General features: G+C 39.6%; 4 protein-coding genes across 4 annotated transcripts; all 4 read right to left on the bottom strand.

Moving 5' to 3' along the window:
* Window positions 1–6,749: 6,749 nt before the first annotated feature.
* Window positions 6,750–8,609, bottom strand: LOC117292628. Its single transcript, XM_033774751.1, has one exon. It carries the CDS (start codon window positions 8,586–8,588, stop codon window positions 6,810–6,812), a length of 1,779 nt encoding a protein of 592 aa, XP_033630642.1. The 5' UTR covers window positions 8,589–8,609; the 3' UTR covers window positions 6,750–6,809.
* Window positions 8,610–9,498: 889 nt separating this feature from the next.
* Window positions 9,499–10,720, bottom strand: LOC117292629 (zinc finger protein 862-like). Its single transcript, XM_033774752.1, has one exon. The coding sequence runs from the start codon at window positions 10,636–10,638 to the stop codon at window positions 9,511–9,513; it is 1,128 nt and encodes a 375-aa protein (XP_033630643.1). The 5' UTR covers window positions 10,639–10,720; the 3' UTR covers window positions 9,499–9,510.
* A 201-nt stretch (window positions 10,721–10,921) lies between these two features.
* LOC117292407 lies at window positions 10,922–20,682 on the bottom strand. Its single transcript, XM_033774436.1, has 7 exons — window positions 20,416–20,682; window positions 19,798–19,892; window positions 16,693–16,843; window positions 16,202–16,304; window positions 13,801–13,972; window positions 12,613–12,800; window positions 10,922–12,167 (listed from the first exon to the last, which is right to left on the bottom strand). Exons 1-7 carry the CDS (start codon window positions 20,680–20,682, stop codon window positions 11,566–11,568), a joined length of 1,578 nt encoding a protein of 525 aa, XP_033630327.1. The 3' UTR covers window positions 10,922–11,565.
* LOC117292627 lies at window positions 19,879–22,103 on the bottom strand. Its single transcript, XM_033774750.1, has 2 exons — window positions 21,774–22,103; window positions 19,879–21,300 (listed from the first exon to the last, which is right to left on the bottom strand). Exons 1-2 carry the CDS (start codon window positions 22,080–22,082, stop codon window positions 21,094–21,096), a joined length of 516 nt encoding a protein of 171 aa, XP_033630641.1. The 5' UTR covers window positions 22,083–22,103; the 3' UTR covers window positions 19,879–21,093.
* Window positions 22,104–22,862: the final 759 nt, after the last annotated feature.

Genomic DNA, 22,862 nt, shown 5'->3' with positions numbered 1-22,862 from the left:
AGAACCTCATTTACTTATCACAAGACCACTGGACTAAGGTTAAGCTTCTTCAAACCTCTGGGATTGCACATTGTAATTCATGTAGCTATAATGTCTGGAAAGTTTGTGGGGAAACCATGTTTATGAACCTCTCTTCGGTTGTGGTAAGAACTCAACATTTCGATCAGTTTGCTCTTGGTGATGAGGTGGTTCAGGCGTTTCCCTTAACTTTTTTTTTCAATGGAATCCAACTGGAACTTGTGTACAGCCTGTTGCAAGTTCAAAAAGTTCTTGGCTAAGTACAGGAGATTGCACGGGAACAAAGTTATAAGAATCTATGTGACAGTGACTGACAACTGCAAATTGATGCTTGCATGGCGCTCCTGTTTTACCCATGAAGCAAGATCACATATTCAGTGTGGTGTCAACATCATAGGTCACTTGATCATCACTTTCGCTTTCCACAGAATACATTGTATCAGGCAATTTTGTTATTTTGTCGGCAGTGATTGTAGCTCGGCTGGGAAGGAATTGTTTTGATATCCTCATGTCTAAGCGATTGTTCGCGATTGTTGCTGTACAATGTTTAGTGTATTAGGCAGTACTGACTGTGTACTGTGACCATGGAGGTAACATAAACATGAGATAACGCGTCATGCATTGCATATGTGTTGTGTGTAAATTTTAGTACATCAGACAGCGATCATACATCGCTGGTTTTTTTTTACCAGGAAACCGATGCAAACGTCATGTAAGTTGTGCACAATCATTCAGTATAATGTTATTGTCCCCCTCTGCTGCGATTTCCATAATCAGTCTCGTCTGCTTACTGACAATTACTGCATTCACAGCTGGAAGCAGGAACTGCTTCTGATGTTTGAAGAAGTTTCTTTGCGTCATGGTAGCAACCCCCTTATGTCGAAGCACACGAAAAGTCTGTGCTACTGTTCCACCTGCAAACAAGATGGATGCTGAGAGAAGGATGTTCCCAGCCGGTGTAGTGTTTAACCAGGGCTGGCTATCCCAGGTGGTAGTGTCGTCACACAACTCACATGACTGCCGAACCCTTAACAACCCTCCTTTCCTGGGGCTCTTCATCGTCACTAAACAACCATCACAGGAAATACATCTGTCAAACAACTTCATCAGTTGAGATTCAAACACTATGAACTTTCTCTCCTTGTGGTCATGCCAAAAAAAGGCTCAAAATTGAGTTGAAATGACGAAAAATCGTAGTATAAATAACTGTGAAAGTCGACGACGGCGCGACGCGACATGCATGCAAGCATGTAAATAAAAACACACACCAGCGGATGGATAAATATAACTTTGTATTTATATGGTGTTTTTGTTGTGTTTCTTACAACTGTATTAAAACTAATCTGTATCTATGTATTTTATTGTTACTGTTATTATTTTCCGAGGTAATTACAAAAAAAACATGGGTTCAATCACAATTAATAGACCGCACCATGAACAGGCATGTCACTGCCGTCTTTCCTGTGTTGGGCAAAAGTTTGATTACGTTCCAGAAGCTCTACATTTTAATTCAATTTCATTCAAGAAAAAATACAAGGGAGGGCTAACAAAATATTCAAAAATCGGATTTGTTGTTTATTAATATCTAGCTATTAAATAACACCAATCAAAGTAGTTAATTCTCATAACCGTTAATACGTTCTGCTGCTGTATGATTATTTTGACTTATCGACTGTGATTTCCCCACTTCAACATTTGGTAAACCCGCCGCTATCTTTACCGAGTGGTTCAGTGACGTCATCAACACAGCCTCGCTAAACTCCACGTACACTGCCCGAAATGTTCTGGAAAAAAATTTGCAACCGGGCGACCGCTAATTTTGAACGCTGTGGTTGTTGCGCTAGTCGTGCTAGCGGGAATAGTGGGCGCACCCCAACCCGGTGTCCACGTCGCGACATGTTGGTGCAAGAGACTGCAACTTGCAATTCCTCCAGCTATTGTTTCAAAACTGTTTGTTCCACTGTAAACAAATCAACCTTACCATGAAGGAGTTACAAAGGCAGGGACTAAGACTTGCAGCTCTTCCAACTGTCGTGTTATACTTTTTACAAGGGCGCAAGGTACAAGAAGATTTGCAATGTGAGATGGAGTCAAGCCGATTTGAGATTTAAATGCTATAAGTAAAATTTTGAATTGAATTCGTGGTCGAATGGGAAGCCAGTGAAGTTCCTGCAATATAGGTGTAATATGATTATGTTTTTTAGATTTTGTTAAAACACAAGCGGCAGCATTTTGTAGAGCTTTTGTGGAGCTTGTGTTCAGTAACTCCATATAATAGTGAATTACCATTGTCAGGCAAAAAGTGACCAAAGAATGGATGAATAGTAGTGCAGGAGTTTTACGTGATAAGGTTTTCCGAATGGTATTAACAGTTCTTAAGTAATTAATTGTTGATTGACAGATCCTGCTGACATGTTTATCGATGGATAGTGTTATAAAAAAAAATTCCCAAATTACGCGCGCATGGTGAGGCGTGAATAGAGGCACTGTCAACATGGATGTTATGATTAATGATTTTATGGCGTTGATGTCTGGGAGTTATAATGAGAAATTCTGTTTTGTAGCGTCCCTGCCTACCAGGCATGCGCTACCAAGCGTTTTCGTCCGACTGGTTATATATAACCCCTAGAGGGTGCCAAATTAGATTTCCCCAATTGTAACACCGTGTGGTGTTGAAATCTGCTGTTCTTTCAGCTCCTCCGATTCTTCCAATTCCCCTGTAACCTCGAATATACTAAGCAGCATGCTTACTGGTCCACCCTACAAGCTTGCTTTTGGGAGTCCTCCACCACTTAATCTATTGTGTATCTTTACTACTCTATGTTATATCTTGTCATCTGAAATGATTGAGTGGAAATAAAACTGAAACTGAACTGGTCCATTCTTGATATAATGTCTTGCAAGCTTTATCACTTTCATGGTCACTGTTGGCCATCTTTCCAAGAATTTGCTGCTTTGTTCTTAAAGTTTGACAACCCACACAATTGTGTGTGCTGTTAAACTGATGTTGAATATGAATACCCATTTTGATTGTATGTGTTGTTTTCCCAAATTGCCTTGACTCCGGAACCCCTCATTTACCAAATTGTTGCACTTATTGAAACGCGTTTTTGAAACGGAGTATGCCATACACCAAGCCTTTTCACCAACCAAATTGCCACAAATGTTTAAAACTAAGTTGGTTTTCCTTTCTTCCTTGTCTGTTTTGGGATGGTTATGGATTGTTCAATGATAAAGTTCCTCTGACCGACCTCACCTAGTGATGAAAAATCTTCCACACATTGTGAAATGTTTCATTCACGCCCGTAAACAATACTTTGTACAGCAACCCTTCTGCAAAGTTCCCATCCCAACAACTTGGTGGTTCGCGTTCTTTTTTCCATGGGTGTTGACGTCGACGGCTGTTGGAAATGTTGAAGTTGGATGCAGTGTCTACATTCACTTCTCGTACATTCCACGTCCAAAGTCTGCTGCCTCTTCCAATCTGAGTTCAAAATCTGAATCACAAAATGTCACTTTGTATTCGTTGCTACTCTGTAGTGAACAATATATTACGGTAATGTGTCACTTTGTGACTCACCTCAAAATCTACAACCATGCGTTGATACACCTGCTTTCTGTCCCAGGTAGGTGCAAGGTTTATGATGCTCTTGTGTGGCATGAAGTCCTTGATGCTGTGGAAAAAGCTGCCATCCAGCCCATTACCTTTATCGTTTTTGATTGCATGTGATCTTTGCCCGAATTGTCATGACTGAAACTGTGGAACCCCTCCTATACCAAATTGTTGCACTTATTGAAATGCAATTTTTAAACAGAAATACTTGAAACACACCAAGCCTTTTCACAGACCGAATTCCCACAAATATTTAGAACTGGGTTAGTTTTCCATTCTTCCTTGGCATGGTTATGGATTGTTCAATGATAAAGTTCCTCTGTCTGACCCACACATTGTGAAATGGTGCGTTCACTCAACGCCTGTAAACAATACTTTGTACAGCAACCCTTCTGCAAAGTCTCCAACGGTGATAACTTGGTGGTTCTTCGCGTTTTTTTTAAGGGGTGTAGTCGTCGACAGACTGAAGGACATGTTAAAGTTGGACACGGTGTCTACATCTGCTTCTTGTACAATTCCAAGTCCAATTCGTCTTCCAATCCGAATTCAAAATCGGAATCAGAAAACGTCACTTTGGATTCATGTGCCTCTTTTTTCACCAAGAAAAATATCCAGTTCTTACTCTGTTCATGTCCTTCTTTTATCAAGGTCAGAAAGATTCATACTGCCTTAAAGAATTCTATTTTTTAAAAATTGTTACCCGACCGTCTAGATGCATTTCCTTTAAGAATATAGCTGCAAAGAAAAACAAATTACATTTTCTCACTATCAATGATCTTAACAGAACTGTGCAATCCTGAACTACATCTCCCTCCAGGGCAGTCTTCTTTTTTGTGTCTTCTTGACTAACCCCCTTTCTACCAGTCAGTGAATGGCTTGCCATATACTCATCGGTGAAAAGACACGAGAGCAAGTCAATTGTGAACTTTTGCAGGTTTCGTGTGTTGCACCGCAGAATAATTTCATGGGTCACTATAGATTTCTCGAACTAAACTATACAAATAAAAAGAAATAGCAAATTACAGTTGTCTTCAAGAAAAAACCAGCACTTCTTCTACTGAGAAATCCAAGACGGCGGCAATAGTTTGATCTATTGCAGCAGTCTTTGCAGTGACACAAGTCTGTACAGCTGATGCCAGATTTTCTTACAAGAGCACAGGTTGCTGTTGCAGGTTCTTTTCTTACAGTTTGCAGTGCACATCTGAACAGCATCCGTAGCAATTGACATTGCATTCCACTTCATGTCTATCTCTGTCCCTGTGACCTTTCTATACTTGTCTTACAGTGGAGCACTGATGTGCTGTTGCAAAGCACATCTGTAGATTCTGGCCTGGTAGTTTGTACCACTCATTGTGAGAAGTTTCAAGCTGTCTTTGTTAGGATGCATGGTAGTGTCAGTCAAATGATCAAACTGGAAGCAGTTGTATTGGACTGGATTTATATCTGACTCTTTCTGTTTTTTTAATGAAAATTCTTCCATTCATTGTGAAATGTTTCGTTCACTCAACGCCCAGAAACAATACTTTGGACAGCAACCCTTTTGCAAAGTTCCCAACACAACAACTTGGTGGTTCGTTGTGATGTTTACAGGGGTGTTGACGTCGACGGACCGTATGAAATGTTGCAAATTTCATGTTTAAACGCAGCCAACGACGCAGCTTCTCTCAGACTTGTTGGTAGCGCATTCCACAAGCGCGGTGGTAGTTCGCTCTCATTGTATGAAGTTTCAAGCTGTCTTTGTTAGGAGGCATAGTAGTGTCTGTCAAATGATCAAATCGGAAGCAGTTGTATTGGACTGGATTGAGATCTGATTCTTTCCATCCATTCAGTTCACATCCAAACTTTTTAAGTTCTTTATAATGTTTGTCATTGAGTGCCCATGATACTCCTGAAGGCTGTCTGGCATGTCTGGTACTAGAAGGGACTTCATCATTATCTTCATCTTTGCCTGAATTGCCCTTTCATTTAAAGCAGCTGATGGTGTCGCAGCCAGTGAAAGGATGGAGGCCCAACAGTGCCTGAGCTTTTATCTCTCCCAGGTGTTGGCCAATCTCTGTTGTATTGTTAAACTTGGCATTCCCTCCTGCAGTCAGGTGAAGCATGATGCGAGGCAACAGCAGCATTGAAGTCTATATGTGATGCGATCTGTGAAAACCCGCCACATGGTGGCAAAATAAAAAAATGAGTTCTTTACATCATCTTAAAGCTGAGATCATCTTCTTTCTAATGCTTTTTAAATCAGGTCTCTAGGACCCCTACATCAAAAGTTACGTTAAAATGAACTTCAATTATTGGCGATGCGAAGTTCTGAGAAAACTGTTTAACGATAGGGTACCAGAATAGCAATGAAAAATCAATTATTTTGCAAGTTTTATATTTACAAAGAAATGAACAATCACAATATTAAGAGTTACAAAACCCACCTAGTGTTTTTATTCACATTTGTTTGTCATACATATAACTATGGATGCATCCTGGTGAAAAAAAGGGTTATTTGACATTACTTGACTGACCCTCTTTTTTTTTTTTTTTAATAGAAAAATGCAAGTTCAGTCCAAAATCAAAGCAATTATACAGGTAGAATATTTTAACTTTAAAAAAAATCAAAAGAAAACTAAATTTTTCTTAGCTTGGGAGGGGGGGCAACCCTCCCCAAACCCTCCCCTGCGACCACATACACGGTCGTGGTTGCTACTTTGCAGCCACTTCTCCTGTGAAATTATCAATTTTATGAATTGGATTCCCGGGAAATTTACTTTTTTTTCAGCCCTGTGGGGTGGGGGCAACAAGTGTTATTTGCCTTGTTTTACATGTATAAAATTCAATTTTACTACTTTGTGTTCAACATTATTTTGACAATGCTGTGAATTTGATGAAACTGAGTATGGTAGGGCAAAAAGGAGAAAAAGTTTGTCTCTGAGTCCAAGGCACGTACAGGTAGGTTTAAACGTGACATTTTAATGCATTTGTTTTTGAGCTTTTTGAAAGAGTTTTTTTACTTCTTAATAAAATCACCACGAAAAAAAAGTTGGGCTAAAAGTGCTTTGGGTTTTAAGCTAAAGGAAGCAGAGACAAACTACATTACTTTTTTGCCTAACATGTTTCTTAATGAGCAAATTGTATTCTGTAATGATTAAAATACACTGAATGAACATGAATCTTTGTCTTAAAGTGTAGTCTACAGATTGTTTGCGCGTCCTCGTCCATGTATGCGACCATTGGTTTGTCCGCGACCTCTTCTTTGTCCACGTCCTCTGCCGCGTCCTCGTTTAGGTGGTGGAGGAGCAATTTCTTCAGTGTCGCTTGACTCCGCATCACTGCTGACTGGGGCAGGGCCAGGATCTGGACACACAATATCCTGTTTTTCGTCTGCAACAAATTCGCGAATTTCATTGAAGAGGTATCGTTGACGTTTGTGTTCTAAACCTTTTGGTTGGATAACCTGTGGCATAGCATTCCGATCGATTGCATCAACAGCGAGAAGGTGCTGGAATGTGTTCTCAGTATCAGAATATTTGCTGACAGTTACTCCAGATGATTCACTGTCAAAGTGAAAATGATGATAGCTCTTGATATCTTTCACTTTAGTGAAGAACTGGGCAAAAAATGTGGCCCAGTCGTAGGCTGGTACAATCACTGTACCGTCTTCTATTCCACACAGCTGCGGCACATTAATTCCTGCAGGGCTTGAGTCGGTGACACTTGCCACGATGTCATTCAGGCAGTCTACTTTGGTTGCTCTGAAGTTCCGTTTAAAAAGGCCGAAACACCAATCGCATGAAAACTTGGTATGACCGGAAAGTAGGAAGCTCATATCGATTGATTCATGGCGGCCGGTCAATACACGCCACATCATGTACCACATGACGTAGGAGTTCTTGTTCTGCCCACTGCAATTGTCAGCATGGAGATGCATGTGACTTTCTCCAAGCCCGTAATTCTCCAAGTAGTAGTGAAGCAAACTAATGACACAATTTCCACCTTTGCCAGTCTGCACGCATTCATCAATGAGGAATGTAACCTGTTTAGGCAAAACCTCACAGGCAACACCGAACACTGCACATTTACGTGGCGTCTTCAAAAACACTGGTCCTGGTTGGCGAGGGTTGTATGGATAATGTACTTGTTGCGCAAAATCCAAGCTGTAGTGCACTGTCCCATCGTAACTACACGGGTCATGTTGACCGAGTCCCAAGTGTTCGGGTAATGTTCGCCCGACTTCTTCGCATACCGTCCTGTAGAATTGTCGCTCCGTAGCAGCTTGTTGTAAATGATCCGAAGCCTGTTGGTACAGCAGCGTTTTCTCCTGCTCTGGAAGGTTTGCTGAGACAGACACCCTCTGTTGGTATTTCTGGCACAACCAACAGAGATCTGTCGCGGGTCGCATTGTCACAACAAAGGGGGTCACCTCACGCCAGATTCTCCGGAATGTAACAAGGGCCACTTTGCGATGATCAGTAGACGTTATTGCACGTGCATATTCATCGTAAACCTTCCGTTTACTGGAGTTGGTTGGCAAAAGTTTTAAATCAGTTCTCCAGTAACCTGGTACTCTACCGGGCAAATGCATTCCATGCGTTTCTGCGTAGTTCATAATAAAATGGGCAGCGTAGATATTATCTTTCGCTTTCAAGGCATGCTTTGGTTGGCGTTTGGTATTTCCATGTCGTCTGGGAGTAACACGGTGTACCTTATAATGCTTGATCAAGTTATTCAATCGTTCTTGACCAATCGTGTGCATATGTTTGAAAGTGTCTCTACATATTCTTGATCCTTGGTGGTAGAAGTCAGTACGCTGGGTCTTGCGTTCCTTCGGTTCTGTTTGTTTTGCCCGTTGCGTTAACGCCGATAGGTGAATTCCACATGCAAGCTTTGCTAAGATGGTAATGTCCAATTCCGTGCGGTCCATCTCAAGGCAGTTGTCTATGATGAACTGAAGGTCCCCGGGTTCAAACATGGATGAACATGGTGCTCCAGCAAAATGCTTGCAACTACATTGAAATGGTTCATCACCATGGCCAGGGTCCGGGTCTGGCAGGGGTGGGAGGATGTCAGCAACATTTTCTATGACGTCCTGCTCATCATTACCTGAAATGCAAAAGAAGACAACGACAAAATTAAAATGGAGAATGAGAAGATTTTAAATTATTTTTGAGAAAAAAAAAAAAAAATGAAAATAATGGCAATATCCCCAAATAGGTCTCCTTTTTGGAATAAACATAGGCCCTAATTAGGCAGCAATTATTTTACCGCTGCTTAACTTGTCAATTATACCAGACATTAAGTAGTTAGCCTGTTTTTTATTCTTTTTCAATGACAATTTTTGAGGACCAAACAAAATAAAATTGGCAATGCCGTGTTACAAGCCATGGACAGAACAAACATGGAAGTATTTCACAGCTTATTCCATGTGTGGGTGTATCCACTTTGCATGTGCGGGGCATGCAGAGAACACGATAGTGCCATAAAATTAAAATAGCAATAGATACCTTTGGCCTAACACTCAGTCACAATAACATTATACAAAATAAATAAACAAATAAATAACACAGAACAAAATAAAGCCTCAAACCTGCTGTGGCTGCCTTGGCATTTACTTAAACACCAAGGAGTTTCGTCATACTTTTAAAGTCTCTAGAGTCCAAAGGATTGAGTATTCATAACCAAACAACATAACTGAAGCAAATGAAGACACTTGTCAAACTGAAGCTTGTGTTGCAATGGTCAAGATACAATCTGTAATTTAATACCAAACATAAACAATAATAAGATACATGGAAATACATGAACTGGCATTTAACAATAGAAATGTGTACAAATGTAAACTTTGTCAAGAACAAGATCACAATAAAGTGTTGAAACAGACTGCAAAACTTTGTCTAAAAACTCTGATTTTGCCTTGATTTATACTGCTTTGTGAAACGCCTGGTGCGCTTGGTGTCAGCCCACCACCTGTTGATGGAGGGCATCGGATCAAATGTTTTCACTGTGGCGTCTCCAAGTTTAAGGGCCATGAGATCGCTGGTCATATTTGGGAGCAATCTGGACCTCCAGGTATTTTTAATTCTACCCATCAAGGAAAAGCCCCGCTCAGCTTCAGCTGAATGGATCGGGAGCACCAACATTATCTTTACTAAAGTTAGGATGTTGGTTAACCTGTTAGTGCTATCATACTTTTGAAGGACCTTCTGCCAGAATGCTTGAAACCATTCACTACTTGCCACACAGCTACCAGGTTGTTGCTTTTTCATCTCTCTGCAAGACAGCAACAACTGGGTCCATTCAACATCCACTGAAGTTATGTCGTAGCCGTTCCTAGTTAGATGATCACTGAAGTGTTTAGTGAGGATCTGAATCTCAGCAGTTCCAAAATCTGCTAACATTTCAATATCATCAGGCCAGTTGTTTGGTTCAAACACTCCGAAGGCTTTCATCACAGGTTCATTGAATGAGTCGAACCTCTTGTTCAGTGCCTCTGAGGTGGCAGTTACCATGCAGCTGATGCTCTTTTCCACCTCCTCCAGAGCTGACTCAAGTGTGTGCTGTCTTCCCCTAGAACTCCCAGAGTATAGCTTCAAACTCTCACCTCTGTACTTGACATCAGCCCCTGTGACGACAAGCTCCTTTTCAACAAAGGACTTAAGCACTCCTTTGGCATCAAACCGCTCAGAATCTAACTTGAGTTTTGCAGCCTGCAAAGTGATGAAAACAGTTTCCGAAGAGTTGTTGTCCTGGAAGACCTCACTTATGGTACGACAAATATTGAAGAACTTCACAGCAACATGCAACATGAGCACAAATTGAACTGATATTAGTGTCTGATGGATACCTTTTGCCTTAGCAGCAGTTTCATTTGTACCCATTGCAACTTGAGATAGATGGTTGACCAAAGCTGGCCAATCTCGGTTCACTGCCAGCAATGCTCTGTGGCGGTGGGGTGCCCATCGTGTGCCCCAGATATTTCCTGGCTGAAGGATAATTATTTTGAGGGCCTTGCCAGCTTCCATGAGACCATCCTTGTTCAGAGCAGAGTAGTGATAGAACTTATACAAGTTGGACAGAAAAATATCAGTTTTGATTTTTTAGCTGCATCTTTTAGTGACAATTCTAATCTGTGAGCACAACACCTAATTCCAACGAGGTGTGGAACTTCTGCCCCATCTGTTGCTATTCCTACAAGTTTTTCTGGCCAGTCTTGACATTTGACTTTCTTCTCAAAAGCTGAAACCACAGCACCCTTCAGACCTGCAGCATCTGCCTTGTGGACGGACTCCAGTGAAATGAATCTTGTCTCAGGTACACACTCATGGTTCATGAGCCTGACAAACACAATCTCCTCCACGAGTATCCCCTTATCTGTTGAGCCATCACATATGACACTTATGAATTTTTTTTTTTTTCAACAACAAAGAAGTGTCATTTCTGTTCTCTTCAGCAATATACGAAATGAATGCCTTTGCCTGTTTATCGCTGGCGTAATGGTTTCCCAAGGTGTCATTATAATTCATATCCTGCAAACTAAGCAGACAGGGAAAATCGCTAAAGGGCCTTTCACATTTGGCAAGATAAATATTCTATGAGCGCCTTTTCTTGGCGCTTGTTCCCTGTCAACAAGGTTGTTATTCCTCGCTTGTAGTTACGGGTAAGCGCTGAGTCAGCGTAGTATCTGGACAGTTTGACCATGTCTTCGCATTGGGGTTGGGGGTCAATGGCGCACAGCTGCATTACCAACATCATCACATGAAAAGCCCCCTTGAACATAAACCACTGAATCATTTGTATCAGCAGACGAACTCTCTCTGTCAGATGATGAACTGCTAAAAAGTCGGGTGACGAACTCCCACACACACCAGATGTAGAACTTCCTCCATTATCAGCTAAAGAACTCCTGTACACACCAGATGTAGAACTTCCTCCAATATCGGGTGACGAACTCACACACACACACCAGATGTAGAACTTCCTCCAATATCGGGTGACAAACTCCCACACACAACAGATGTAGAACTTTCTCCATTATCAGCTGAAAAACTCCCATACAAACCAGATGTAGAATTTCCTCCATTACTGGGTGAAGAACTGCCTCGAACACCAGATGTAGATCTTTCTCCACTATCAGCTGACAAACTCCCACACACACAAGATGTAGAACCTCCTCCATTATCAGCGGAAGAACTCCCATACAAACCAGATGTAGAATTTCCTCCATTACTGGGTGAAGAACTGCCTCGAACACCAGATGTAGAACTTTCTCCATTATCAGATTTAGGACTGCCAGAAACATCACATGTAGAACTGCCACCATAACCAGATGAAGAACTGCCTTGTACACCAGATGTAGGACTGCCTTCATTATCAGATTCAGAACTGCCAGAAACACCAGGTGTAGAAACGCCTCGAACACCAGATGTAGAACTTCCTCTATAACCAGATGAAGAACTCTTATAAACAACATGAACTGAACTATCCACCTTTTGCCTTTTCCTTCTCTTTGGGTTACTTCTTGTCTTCTTAGTCTTTGTACTAGCTGTTGATCCTGAGAGAGAAAAAAAGGTGACAAAAAACATACACAAGGGTCATGACAAACGCAATCAATGTGCATAAACAGATTTAAGTTAATGTACTATTTGAATATGGTGAGAAAAACACTAGTTTTAAAAACAGTGTTTGTCCGAAGTACATTTTTTGTCATTTAATCAGGCATGTGAATTGCCCTATGAATAAAAAAAATAAAATAAAAAGTACCAAAAAATTGCCGACAGTCAAAGATATGTCTATACTTATTCAGGGATTGATGTAAACAAATTTTAGGAAAACTACCCATGAAAATCCAAGTAGTAGATTGCCCCTGAAGTGGGTCACCCAGTATAACTAAGACGTAAACATTGAGTGAGTCTACCATGGAACACCTCTAATATTGTGATGAGATTTTGAGGTTACTTTCTCAAAGATACTGGTCAAACTGAAGCCATTTGTTTTACCTGTCTTATGAAGCCAGGGTAGATTTCTTATTCCATAATCATACAAGACTTCTTCATGCTTTTGGATCTTTTTACAGAGAACAAACACAGGGTCGGAACTCTGTTGAAATCCAATACTTTCATCCGGGCATTTTGTTCTCTGCCTCTGCCATGATTTGTTAGTCTTCCAAAGCGCAAATGTGATGGTTCTGTTGCATCATAACTGTTACAGTAAGAGAGCACACATAACTTTAATCAAATGGTCAATATTTTGTAAAAGTTACAAACCATTTCTAGTAATGCAGCATAACTAAAAAAACACAACACCTGTGCATTTGGGTGATAAAGGCACACAATTTGGAACAGATCTTGAGAATAGTATCAGGAACAAATGTGGATATTGGTTCATCACAGAATTGTCCTTTGAAGAAACACTGGTAGTATAACCAGCAATTAAAAAAAAAATCAAAATGGCTGCCTTTGCATGTTACACTACGTATATTTTTCAAAGGACATTTCTGTGTTGGCCCAGTATGAAGATGTGTTCGTAATACTGTTCTCTATATCTATGCCAAATTGTGTGCCTTTATCACCAAAATGCACAATTGCCTAGGTACATGTATGCCGCACCTACAAAACAAGAATTTATATTTCTGTGTGCCCAGCACAGTGAAATCTAGTTTTTAAAAGAACTGTGCCAATTGTGAAAGTACTCAACTACTAATAAGTGGTGTTGTTGATCACTTGCTGTGGTATTGGCCTGTATGACTGCCAAGAGCTAAATTTGGTCTAAATTTCCATAACACCATTGGAGAAGGCTAACATATTATAAATCCAATGTAAATATCAAATTGAAAATTAAGATTCAAGTTCCATGATGTGAAGAGAAACATCCTGATTGCAAATCAGGAGTCTTTCCTGATCCAGTGGTTGTTGATATAGAATGAATGATCTATCCATGTGCAGTCTCAGCTAAATGTCTTGTGTTCACTTGTTGTTGCAGGAGATTTGCATGGGTAAATCTCAGGGTATATTCATTTACACAGACTGCACTGTTAGTGTACTCATTCATTATATTATCATTTACATGCTGTGCATGTAGGTCAGCAAAAGAGAGAAAACTAAAAGACAATAAGAAGTGCAAGTGAGGTCTCAACTTTAGTCTTGTTTTTATTGGAAATTACAAGTAGAATTAATGCATCCATTCACTTTAAAGAAAGTACGTACCACAGTTTCTCTCCTTTAAACGAAAAGAAGTATCTGAATACACTTTCCTTTTCATTTTCAAGTTGTTCAGCCTCCTTATTGGTGATGAGCTTTCCACCATACACGTAAAGTGGTTGTCCAGGTGAAAGTGTTTCAGTAGCAAATACTCCTAAACCTTTACAAATGAAAGAATGAAACACGAACAAAACAGATAAATAATGTGTTAAAATGTGAATCAGAGTAAACATTTGATATGTGTGTTGCCGAACTGAATCGTTTGTCGGCCAAAAGGAATATTTGATAAAAGGTATAAAGCAATAAATTTGCCATCAGCCAATATGCAAATTGGTTTCACACTATGTGCACATGTGTGTTGGACACTGGTAATGTCAATTGTATCAGCAAATGGGAAAGTTTGTAAGGTGCTGATTAGGATATTAAATCAAGTAAAAAACATTGTTAATGATAAATTGACAAAAAGGGAGATTTTGAGAAGTGTCGCGATGTCAGAATATCAATCTCCCACAAAACCAGAAAAAATACACTTTTTTCTTCTATAATCATAACACATGTACCTTTTTCTGCAATAAACATAACCAATAATTGGCAATATCTCCCAAATGTACATTTTGTCCACCCTTATTATTACACATCGGAATTGGCAATGTCTCCCAATTGTACATTTTGTCCACCCTTATTATTACACATAGCAATTGGCAATGTCTCCCAATCGTACATTTTGGCCACCCTTATTATTACACATAGGAATTGGCAATGTCTCCCAATCGTACATTTTGTCCACCCTTATTATTACACATAGCAATTGGCAATGTCTCCAAAATGTTCATTTTGTCCACCCTTATTATTACACATAGGAATTGGCAATGTCTCCCAAAATGTACATTTTGTCCACCCTTATTATTACAGATAGCAATTGGCAATGTCTCTAAAATGTACATTTTGTCCACCCTTATTATTACACATCGGAATTGGCAATGTCTCCCAATTGTACATTTTGTCCACCCTTATTATTACACATAGCAATTGGCAATGTCTCCAAAATGTACATTTTGTCCACCCTTATTATTCACACATAGCAATTGGCAATGTCTCCTAAACGACAAAACGTACATTATTTCAGACTAATTTGAACCCAGCCATCCACATCAATGCAAGATAGACCAGCCGCCGATTTCACGAAGCGCTGCGACCCGTCGCAAGTGCAAGTTGCGACCGGTTACACGTCGTAAGTTGCGATGCGTATGAGATCGATTTCATCAAAGTTACGATGCGTTGGATACATCGCAAGTTCCTTGACAACGAGGAAGAACACGTCGTAAGTTACGACGACCGGGGTCGTCGTAAGAATGCTATGTTTCATTTGTTTACGCACAAAATGCATGAAAGGAAATAACAATTACCACACGTAACTTCCGTGAACCAATCGGGAAGACACTAGACAACAAATGGAAATTTACCTTCCTCCCCCCCCCCCCAAAAAAAAAGTTCGGGTAAAAGAAAAGAAAACAAACACACGCATAACAAACGAACACACATAAACTGAAACAACTAAACAAATCAATAATTATAAACCAACCAAAACCCCCCGAACCTAAACACTAGTCCGAAACGGTGTCTGCCATCTTTAATGAACTATACACGACTGTTTCATGACCAAGTTGTACACAACATTAAACAGCCGCAGAACTTTAGCAGTTCATCTTCGTCCAAAGGGTTGTTTTTATTAAGAGTGAAAATAGTTTGTATTGCGACTCGTCGCGCTTACGACGTGTTTGGTGAAATGGATTGTGGAACTCGTCGAAGCCGCGACGTGTCTTAGGTCTGCGACGCATCGCAAACCCTACGAGGAGTCGCTACTTGCGATGAGTTTCGTGAAATCGGGGGCAGGATTGTACAATTGTACCCTTTATCAAGCATGATCACCAGGATCATGGAAATCTCAGCCCATGGTTTGGGAAAATTCCTTATCTCAGACTAATTGACCCCAGCAACCCATATTGATAATGCAAGATACATCAGGATTGTACAAATGTATTGACCTATTATCAAGCATGATTAAAAATTAAAAAAATAAAAAGTAATCTGTATTTACAATTTAAGCCTTTAGCTTAAATTACAGACATGCCAGCAAACCATTCTCATTTGATTATTATATACATGCCACATCATGACTAAAACATTCATATTTCAGTCAAATTAAAATGGCATAATCCATGAAGCAAAGTTCATCAAAATTCTGAATCCCCATTTAAAAGAGCATGTTATTGGCAGTTCTACACCTTTTACACCTTTTACTCGGGATGATGTAAAAGAGAAGTGACCTAAAATCAAAAAGTTACGTTCATATTTATCTTTTTAATAATTAAAAAACAGATGGAGTTACCTTTGCCTTGTGACTTTCTAATGATGAACCCACGCGGAGGGTCACAGGAAACAAGAGCTTCAAAGGCATCATTTGAAGAGTTCTTACTGCGTGTTGCTCTTGACTGCAAGTTAAAAAAAAGGATAAATTTATTGCAGGTATGAGAGTCACTGGTGACCAAAAGGTCTGAAACTAGGATCCTACTTGTGGAGATCTGATGAAATTATGGAATTCCCTCCTTTTTGTAGCTACAGACTGCCCTTACACAAATTTACACAAGCTTGCCGGCAAGCTAGTAACTAGCTTGTACACAAATTTACACAAGCTTGCCGGCAAGCTAGTAACTAGCTTGTACACAAATTTACACAAGCTTGCCGGCAAGCTAGTAACTAGCTTGTATCGTTCCAAATATGTAAATGAGGGCAAGCTTGTTGTGAGCTTGCAGCAAGCTTGCCGGTGAGCTTGCTGCAAGCTTGCCGGGGAGCTTGCCGGTGAGCTTGCTGCAAGCTTACCGGGGAGCTTGCTGCAAGCTCACCGGCAAGCTTGTTGTGAGCTTGCCAGCAAGCTTGCCAGGGAGCTTGCCGGGGAGCTTGCCCTAAATCAGATTTTTGGTTACTAGCTTGCAGCAAGCTTGCGGACAAGCTTGTCAAGCTGGTAACTAGCCTGTTTTGTTCCAAATATTTAAATTAGGGCAAGCTTGCCAGTGAGCTTGATGTAACAAGCTTGCCACAATTAAGCTTGCCTTACTTTAGATATGTGACACATTAAGCTTGCGCAGGTTGCAGCAATCTTGCAGACAAATCATCAGTCAATTAATGCACACTGCACTAAAATATTAACAGGAACAATCGTGTTGTTTTATTATTCCTATAGTTGGGTTCTTTCCCTACAGCGTTTAAGGTAAATAAACGACTTTGCATAGATTGAATTTAAATTCTTGACATACGTCAATCCTGAGGTATTTGCCTTTTAAAAAAATATTTATTTATTTATAAAAATACACTGAAGTAAAACTTAACACAAACAAAACAGCAAAAACTTGAGATAAACTGTTTGCTGCTAACACATAAATTATTGCGACGTGGCATAATATGGGCATGTCGTTGGCAAACCTTCAAATTTGGCAAACCATGAACCAGTTTTTGAACTGATACCGACTCCGAAAAACATTTCTCTATGAAGAACTGCGCTAGCTTTGGTTGTGTACTTACAGTATCTCACTCTATCTCCCTTTCTCGGACATCAAAATGAAGTGTGTGGTATATTGGCAAGTATTTGAATAACACAATGTAAACTCTTGACATACGTCAATCCTGAGATATTTTCCTTAAAAAAAAAAAATCATTTATAAAAATACACTGAATGAAAACCAAACAAATAAAGGAAAAGCTATTCACCTAACACAAACACAACTGCAAACAAAAACTTGAGATAAACTGTCTAAATACAGGTGGTAACACATAACTTAATGAGACGTGGCATAAATTGGGCATGTCAGTGGCAAACCTTCAAATTTAGCAAACTATGAACCAGTTTTTGAACTCATGCCGACTCTGAAAAACATTTCTCTATGAAGAACTGCACTAGCTTTGGTTTTGTATTTACAGTATCTCACTCCATCTCCCTTTCTCGGACATCAAAATGAAGTGTGTGGTATATTAGCAAGCATCTGAATAACGAATGGCTAACAATAATCTATTACTTAACAGATATTTAGAAACTAGTTCTTGCACTGAACTATTTTGCTATTCTTTTTAGCAAGTTAACATAATAATCAGGAATTGGAATCTCTAGAGTATAGTAGAAATGTCTGTTACTTAGGAAATATTACACACACACTTGACACAAAAATTGTTTCAAAGGGAAATTCACCCCATAGAAAAACCTAAATATTTTTTACCGCTAAGGGTCAGTGAGCTAGAACAAGAAGACAACTTGAAATGGTAAAAAATAATCCATATCCCAACAGGCTTATGATGAGATTATTGTAAAATATTCAAATCTTAAATTACCCGCACAGTTTTGGTCAAATGTGCAAAAAACAGAACATTATCATTTGTTGAGGTTACAGATAAATGCAGGCATGAGAATGGGTGATGATCAAAAAACAGGAAACAAATTTGAGTTTGAGTGCAACTTGTTAGAGTCCCAAATTTGTGTGCAAAGCAAATTACGGCCGATATGCCCCCTCCCTAAAAAAAAAAAAGAAAACAAATTTACCAGATTTCAAACAAACAAACATAAACATCATGTAAAAAACATTCCGAGGACCTTGTTTCATTTCAGCGTGCTTCGCCAAAACTTATTAAAAAGTGATCGCTACTTTTTATGGGTACGAATTCCCGGCTTTGCCTCAGGCAGGCTTGGGCCTCAAAAATGTAAAAACTAAAAAATATAAAATTGCATATTGGGTTACTTTTTCAATTTTCATGAGACCAGAGACTAACAATCAATTCCCTTTGGACAATAAGATTAATGTTTAAAATTTTTAGTTGGGTTTCCCTGATGAAATACTTGGTTGGGTATGCGGTACCCTGGTACCTTTCATGGTCCCTTTACTGTGCAGACGATGCTTTCCTCTGTAGTGCTCGTCTACATGTTGCACATTTTTGATTTATTTTATCGTTGAATTCCTTTGCACTCATACAAGGTTGGCCACTTGGAAGCCTATATCGTCGAAGTACGCACTCTAGAAAACAAATGGCACGAGAAGTTTGTGCAATAGTTAATATGTAAAAATTAAAGATCACCATGAGCCAAAACTAGAAGTTTACCCATTTTGTAAAACTCAGATGGTACAGAAACCTGACTTTATAGACCATGTCAGGTGTTTACAAACAAGATGGATATTCCACAGCACTTCCTGCCGGGCAAAACATCCATTCAACTACATAGGATTTAAAGTTTTAAAATATGCCCTGTCACACCATATCAAAAGTTAAACAAAATGGCACAGTGGCATCTGCAGAAACTTGCACAAGAACTTTTGGAATTGTGAGGATTGAAAGATTACCACTGTTTAAACCTGTACAATAATTCACAATTTTATCAACTCAAACGACAACTATTGCTTAGCGCATAGTCAAATTTGACCTTTTGATCTCCTGTGCAAGCTTCCTATACACTGACTTTATAAGCACTGCATGTATACTAGTCGCTTTCCGGCCCCGAGGAAAAACATTCCACAGGCGACATGGGTGGATCTCAAACCCATGACATTCTGCATGTTTACTACCATATCATCACACTGATGTAAATGTTTATCATTACCATGTTTATAAAAAGGTTAATGCCTTTTTTGGGGGGAAATGACAATCTGAAGAAGCTGAAAGTTTCAACAATTTGGCTTCACCATTACTCTTGATGCATTAACCAATTCCAAAAACTGCCATATCTGTACGTACCACTTACAAGATTAAGTGGAATATATTTAAATAGTATCATTCTCTTTGAACTCAACAAAGTGAAAGAAAAAAATACCTTTAATTTCATGCAACTTCCTTGCATCTAGTGGGACATTCGGTGTGGCAGTCTTCCTATTGACAGCCTGTCTCGACCCACAGGCATTTCCTTGTGCGAGCCGGCTCTCACCAAAGACTGCTAAAAGCAGAGCGTACAGCAGTGTCTCCTTACATTTACCCTTGGCGAGAGCCGCTCTCCTGTCCTGCTCAGTCAAAAGGGGTATCCCTCCTGGATACAATGGGGTTACTGTCTGTGGAAAAAAAGAAGAAGTTGCAATAGACACGCTCAATAAGTAAAGATATGATTGACAGCGATTTGTCTATTGTTCACAGTGGATGGGTAAAGCACAATTTTGGACAGACGGCAACCAGTCATTTCATGTGCAAATGGTGCCTGCTTGGCCAAGAAACCCACAGGAAATCTTTTTGCCAAGGTTCTTTTTGAATAATGACAGATTGTGTAGAAGTGTGATCTTGTTAGGCTTTTTGTGATACAGATTACATAAGGTATGGTTTGTAAAAGTGTAAATGCAGTGGCTTCACATCATAAAATGAACTAAAGGGAGGTTACATCAATTGAAGAAATGAAAACAATAATTACTTCCAAGTTACTACAAAAGTATCGTTTTGTGATGTGTGTGTAATGAATTTAATCTTCCAAAAAGAAAACTAATGATAAAGCCTCCCTTTAATAGTAGACATCTTAAATTATAATCAAAAACAAAATAATAGAGGGTAAAAGGCATGGGGCTGTTCATAGTAAGATTCACTTACCTCATCAGATGTTGGGGTCATAGAGGTGTCTTCAGTTGGTGGAGCTGTATGAATGTCTTGGCCGGTGGTCGTTGCTGTTGGAAGCTGGAGTTTCGTTTGAAACACTTGTTTTGGTGGCTGACTGCTGGTGGATGGCAAGGGGGACGGCAAGGTGGATGTCAAAGTGGCCTTTGGTGGCTGGCTTGTGGGTTGGGCTGCTGGCAGGCTTTTGGATGGCGCTGGCCTTGTGGATTGACACGATTGGAGAACTGAGGTTACCTCTTGCATTAGCTTGATTTTTTGGGGGGTGATAGCTAAAACAAAACATCAGGTATTTAATATATGAATTCAAAGATGCATTGTCCGTGCTCAAGCTGATTTTACCTTCAAAATGAATCAAAATGTTAAATTGCTATTTTGGTAGGATTACCAAAGTTCTGAACTTTCAAATGAGATATTGCACAAAAGCATACATCCGGCCGCTTGGCGGTTTTGAAACATGGGCGTGTTGTATTCAACTTTGGCGCGGCGTAATGCGCCTTCATCAATGCGCTAAAAAATTAATCTCCTAGATGTTTTAATTCAGTGGGTTTACAGATGCTGTCCATCATCAGAAATACGACACCAACTTCCAATTTCTTTAAAATCCCAAAATGTTAATAAGAAATCTTAGACCTGTGCAATGGGCATTTGGTTTCATTACAAGGAAACAAAATTCTTACCAACACTGAAGGGAAGGTCTGACACAGATCTTTGGCGCAACAGGAGAATTTCCTCATCTTGTTGCTTAAGCTGGTCCTTTAACTGGCTGATTTTACTATCCCTTTCTGCCAGCTGCCGTTTCAGATTTAAAATTACCCCTTCTTCCCCCATGCTCGAACCAGGGTTCATCTCAGCAACTGGTGGCTGCATAAAGAGAGAAAACATCAAAAATAAATAAATAAAGGATTTCTTTATTATGATATGTTTTACTTCAATTAAAGGACAATTACTGTTAGTTCCTGATTCAAAAATACAGTGTAAGTTCATCGGCTGTTGGAAGATTAGAATACAGTTCAATTAATTTTGTTTGCCATCCATTCCCGATGTCAGCTTTTGCATTTAAATCAAGTGAAACCAGTTATATTTTCATGTTTCCAACAACATACATGACATAAGAGCGCCAATGGTAGGTGAAAAGCTAGTCATTTAATACATAAATCAGGTGGTTATACAAATTTTCGCCATCTTGGGAAAAAGCCCCAATCTTAAAAAAAATAATAAAATAAAAAGGGTGCCTGCTCCGTTGTTTTTCCCCAAAAAAGTCATGATGAGAAGTTTTTAAAAGCTTTTTTGTGAAAATTTCTTTTTGTACTTTAACATTTAACATTTAGGCTAACCTTAACGGTGAGCATTTCCTTGCACAAAGCTTTCTGAACAGCCAACTTGTCCAGCGTCGTCTGAAGCTTTGCTGCTTTTGTTGTACTCTTTGTTGTGTCTGTCTTCTTTGTCTTCACCCCCAATGTAGACTTCCCTTTGAGAGTAGTCTTTGTTATGTTCTTGGCCTTTGTCGGTTGAGGCTGCCCAGTATCCTCACCATCTTCCTCATCAAGGTCCATGGCTTCTTCATCATCTTGAATGGTTGTGAAGTCTGCCATCAAAACTGGTTTCTTCTTGATGCGTTTGGCCTTGGTTGATGTGTCCTCCATCGTTGCACATCCACCAGCAGCCTCTTGAGAGCACTCTTCCATTGAGCGCAGACATTTTTCCTGCTCATTCTGCTGCTCTTTCTTATCGTCTGTGAAGTATAAACAAAATGTAGAATTCAGGGGAGGACATCAACTAAATCGATTCACGTTTTACTGATTGTTTTTGGAAAAGGAGGGAGGAGGCCCCTTTATTCTTTTTGCAAAGATTCTTTTTCCCACATTCCTACTGGTTAAAAATGAAAAGCGGGATTCTAGGCTTAGTATTTTCAGTGGATGAATTGGAATTATTTTTGCAAAAACTACTCCCAGTCCCAGAAATATTGGATTTTGACAAAATTTTCGAATTTTTTCAGACCAAACCAACTGTCCGCTCATCTTCAAGTACAGAAGAAGCATCACATCAGAAAGTTTTTAGGACAAGCATGGACAAGGCATGGGCGGAGAAAAAGCCAACAGATTTTTTATATGAATGGAAGTATAGGGCCAAGCTCCTTTCTCGAATCTTTCTCGAATGCAATGAGCTTCTGTGAACAGTATCCTCAGTGCTATAAGTCAAACCATCACCATGATTCTCATATCTGAAGAAAAGGCGGACATACATAAAAAGGTTGGAGTTCAGATAAAAGTCAGACATTTCTCATCCCTGTTTTGGGAATTTCAAATATCCAAACATATTTGAAACTAGAATAGACAAGTAATTACCACTTTTTCAAAGCTTAAACTTACCATTCTAACTGCTTGAAAGTTTACTATTCAAACTATCTATAAAAAGACAACAAA

Source organism: Asterias rubens, chromosome 7 (genome assembly GCF_902459465.1).
Source record: "Asterias rubens chromosome 7, eAstRub1.3, whole genome shotgun sequence".
Lineage (NCBI taxonomy): Eukaryota > Metazoa > Echinodermata > Asteroidea > Forcipulatida > Asteriidae > Asterias > Asterias rubens.
This window is presented reverse-complemented; position numbering and strand designations above follow the sequence as displayed.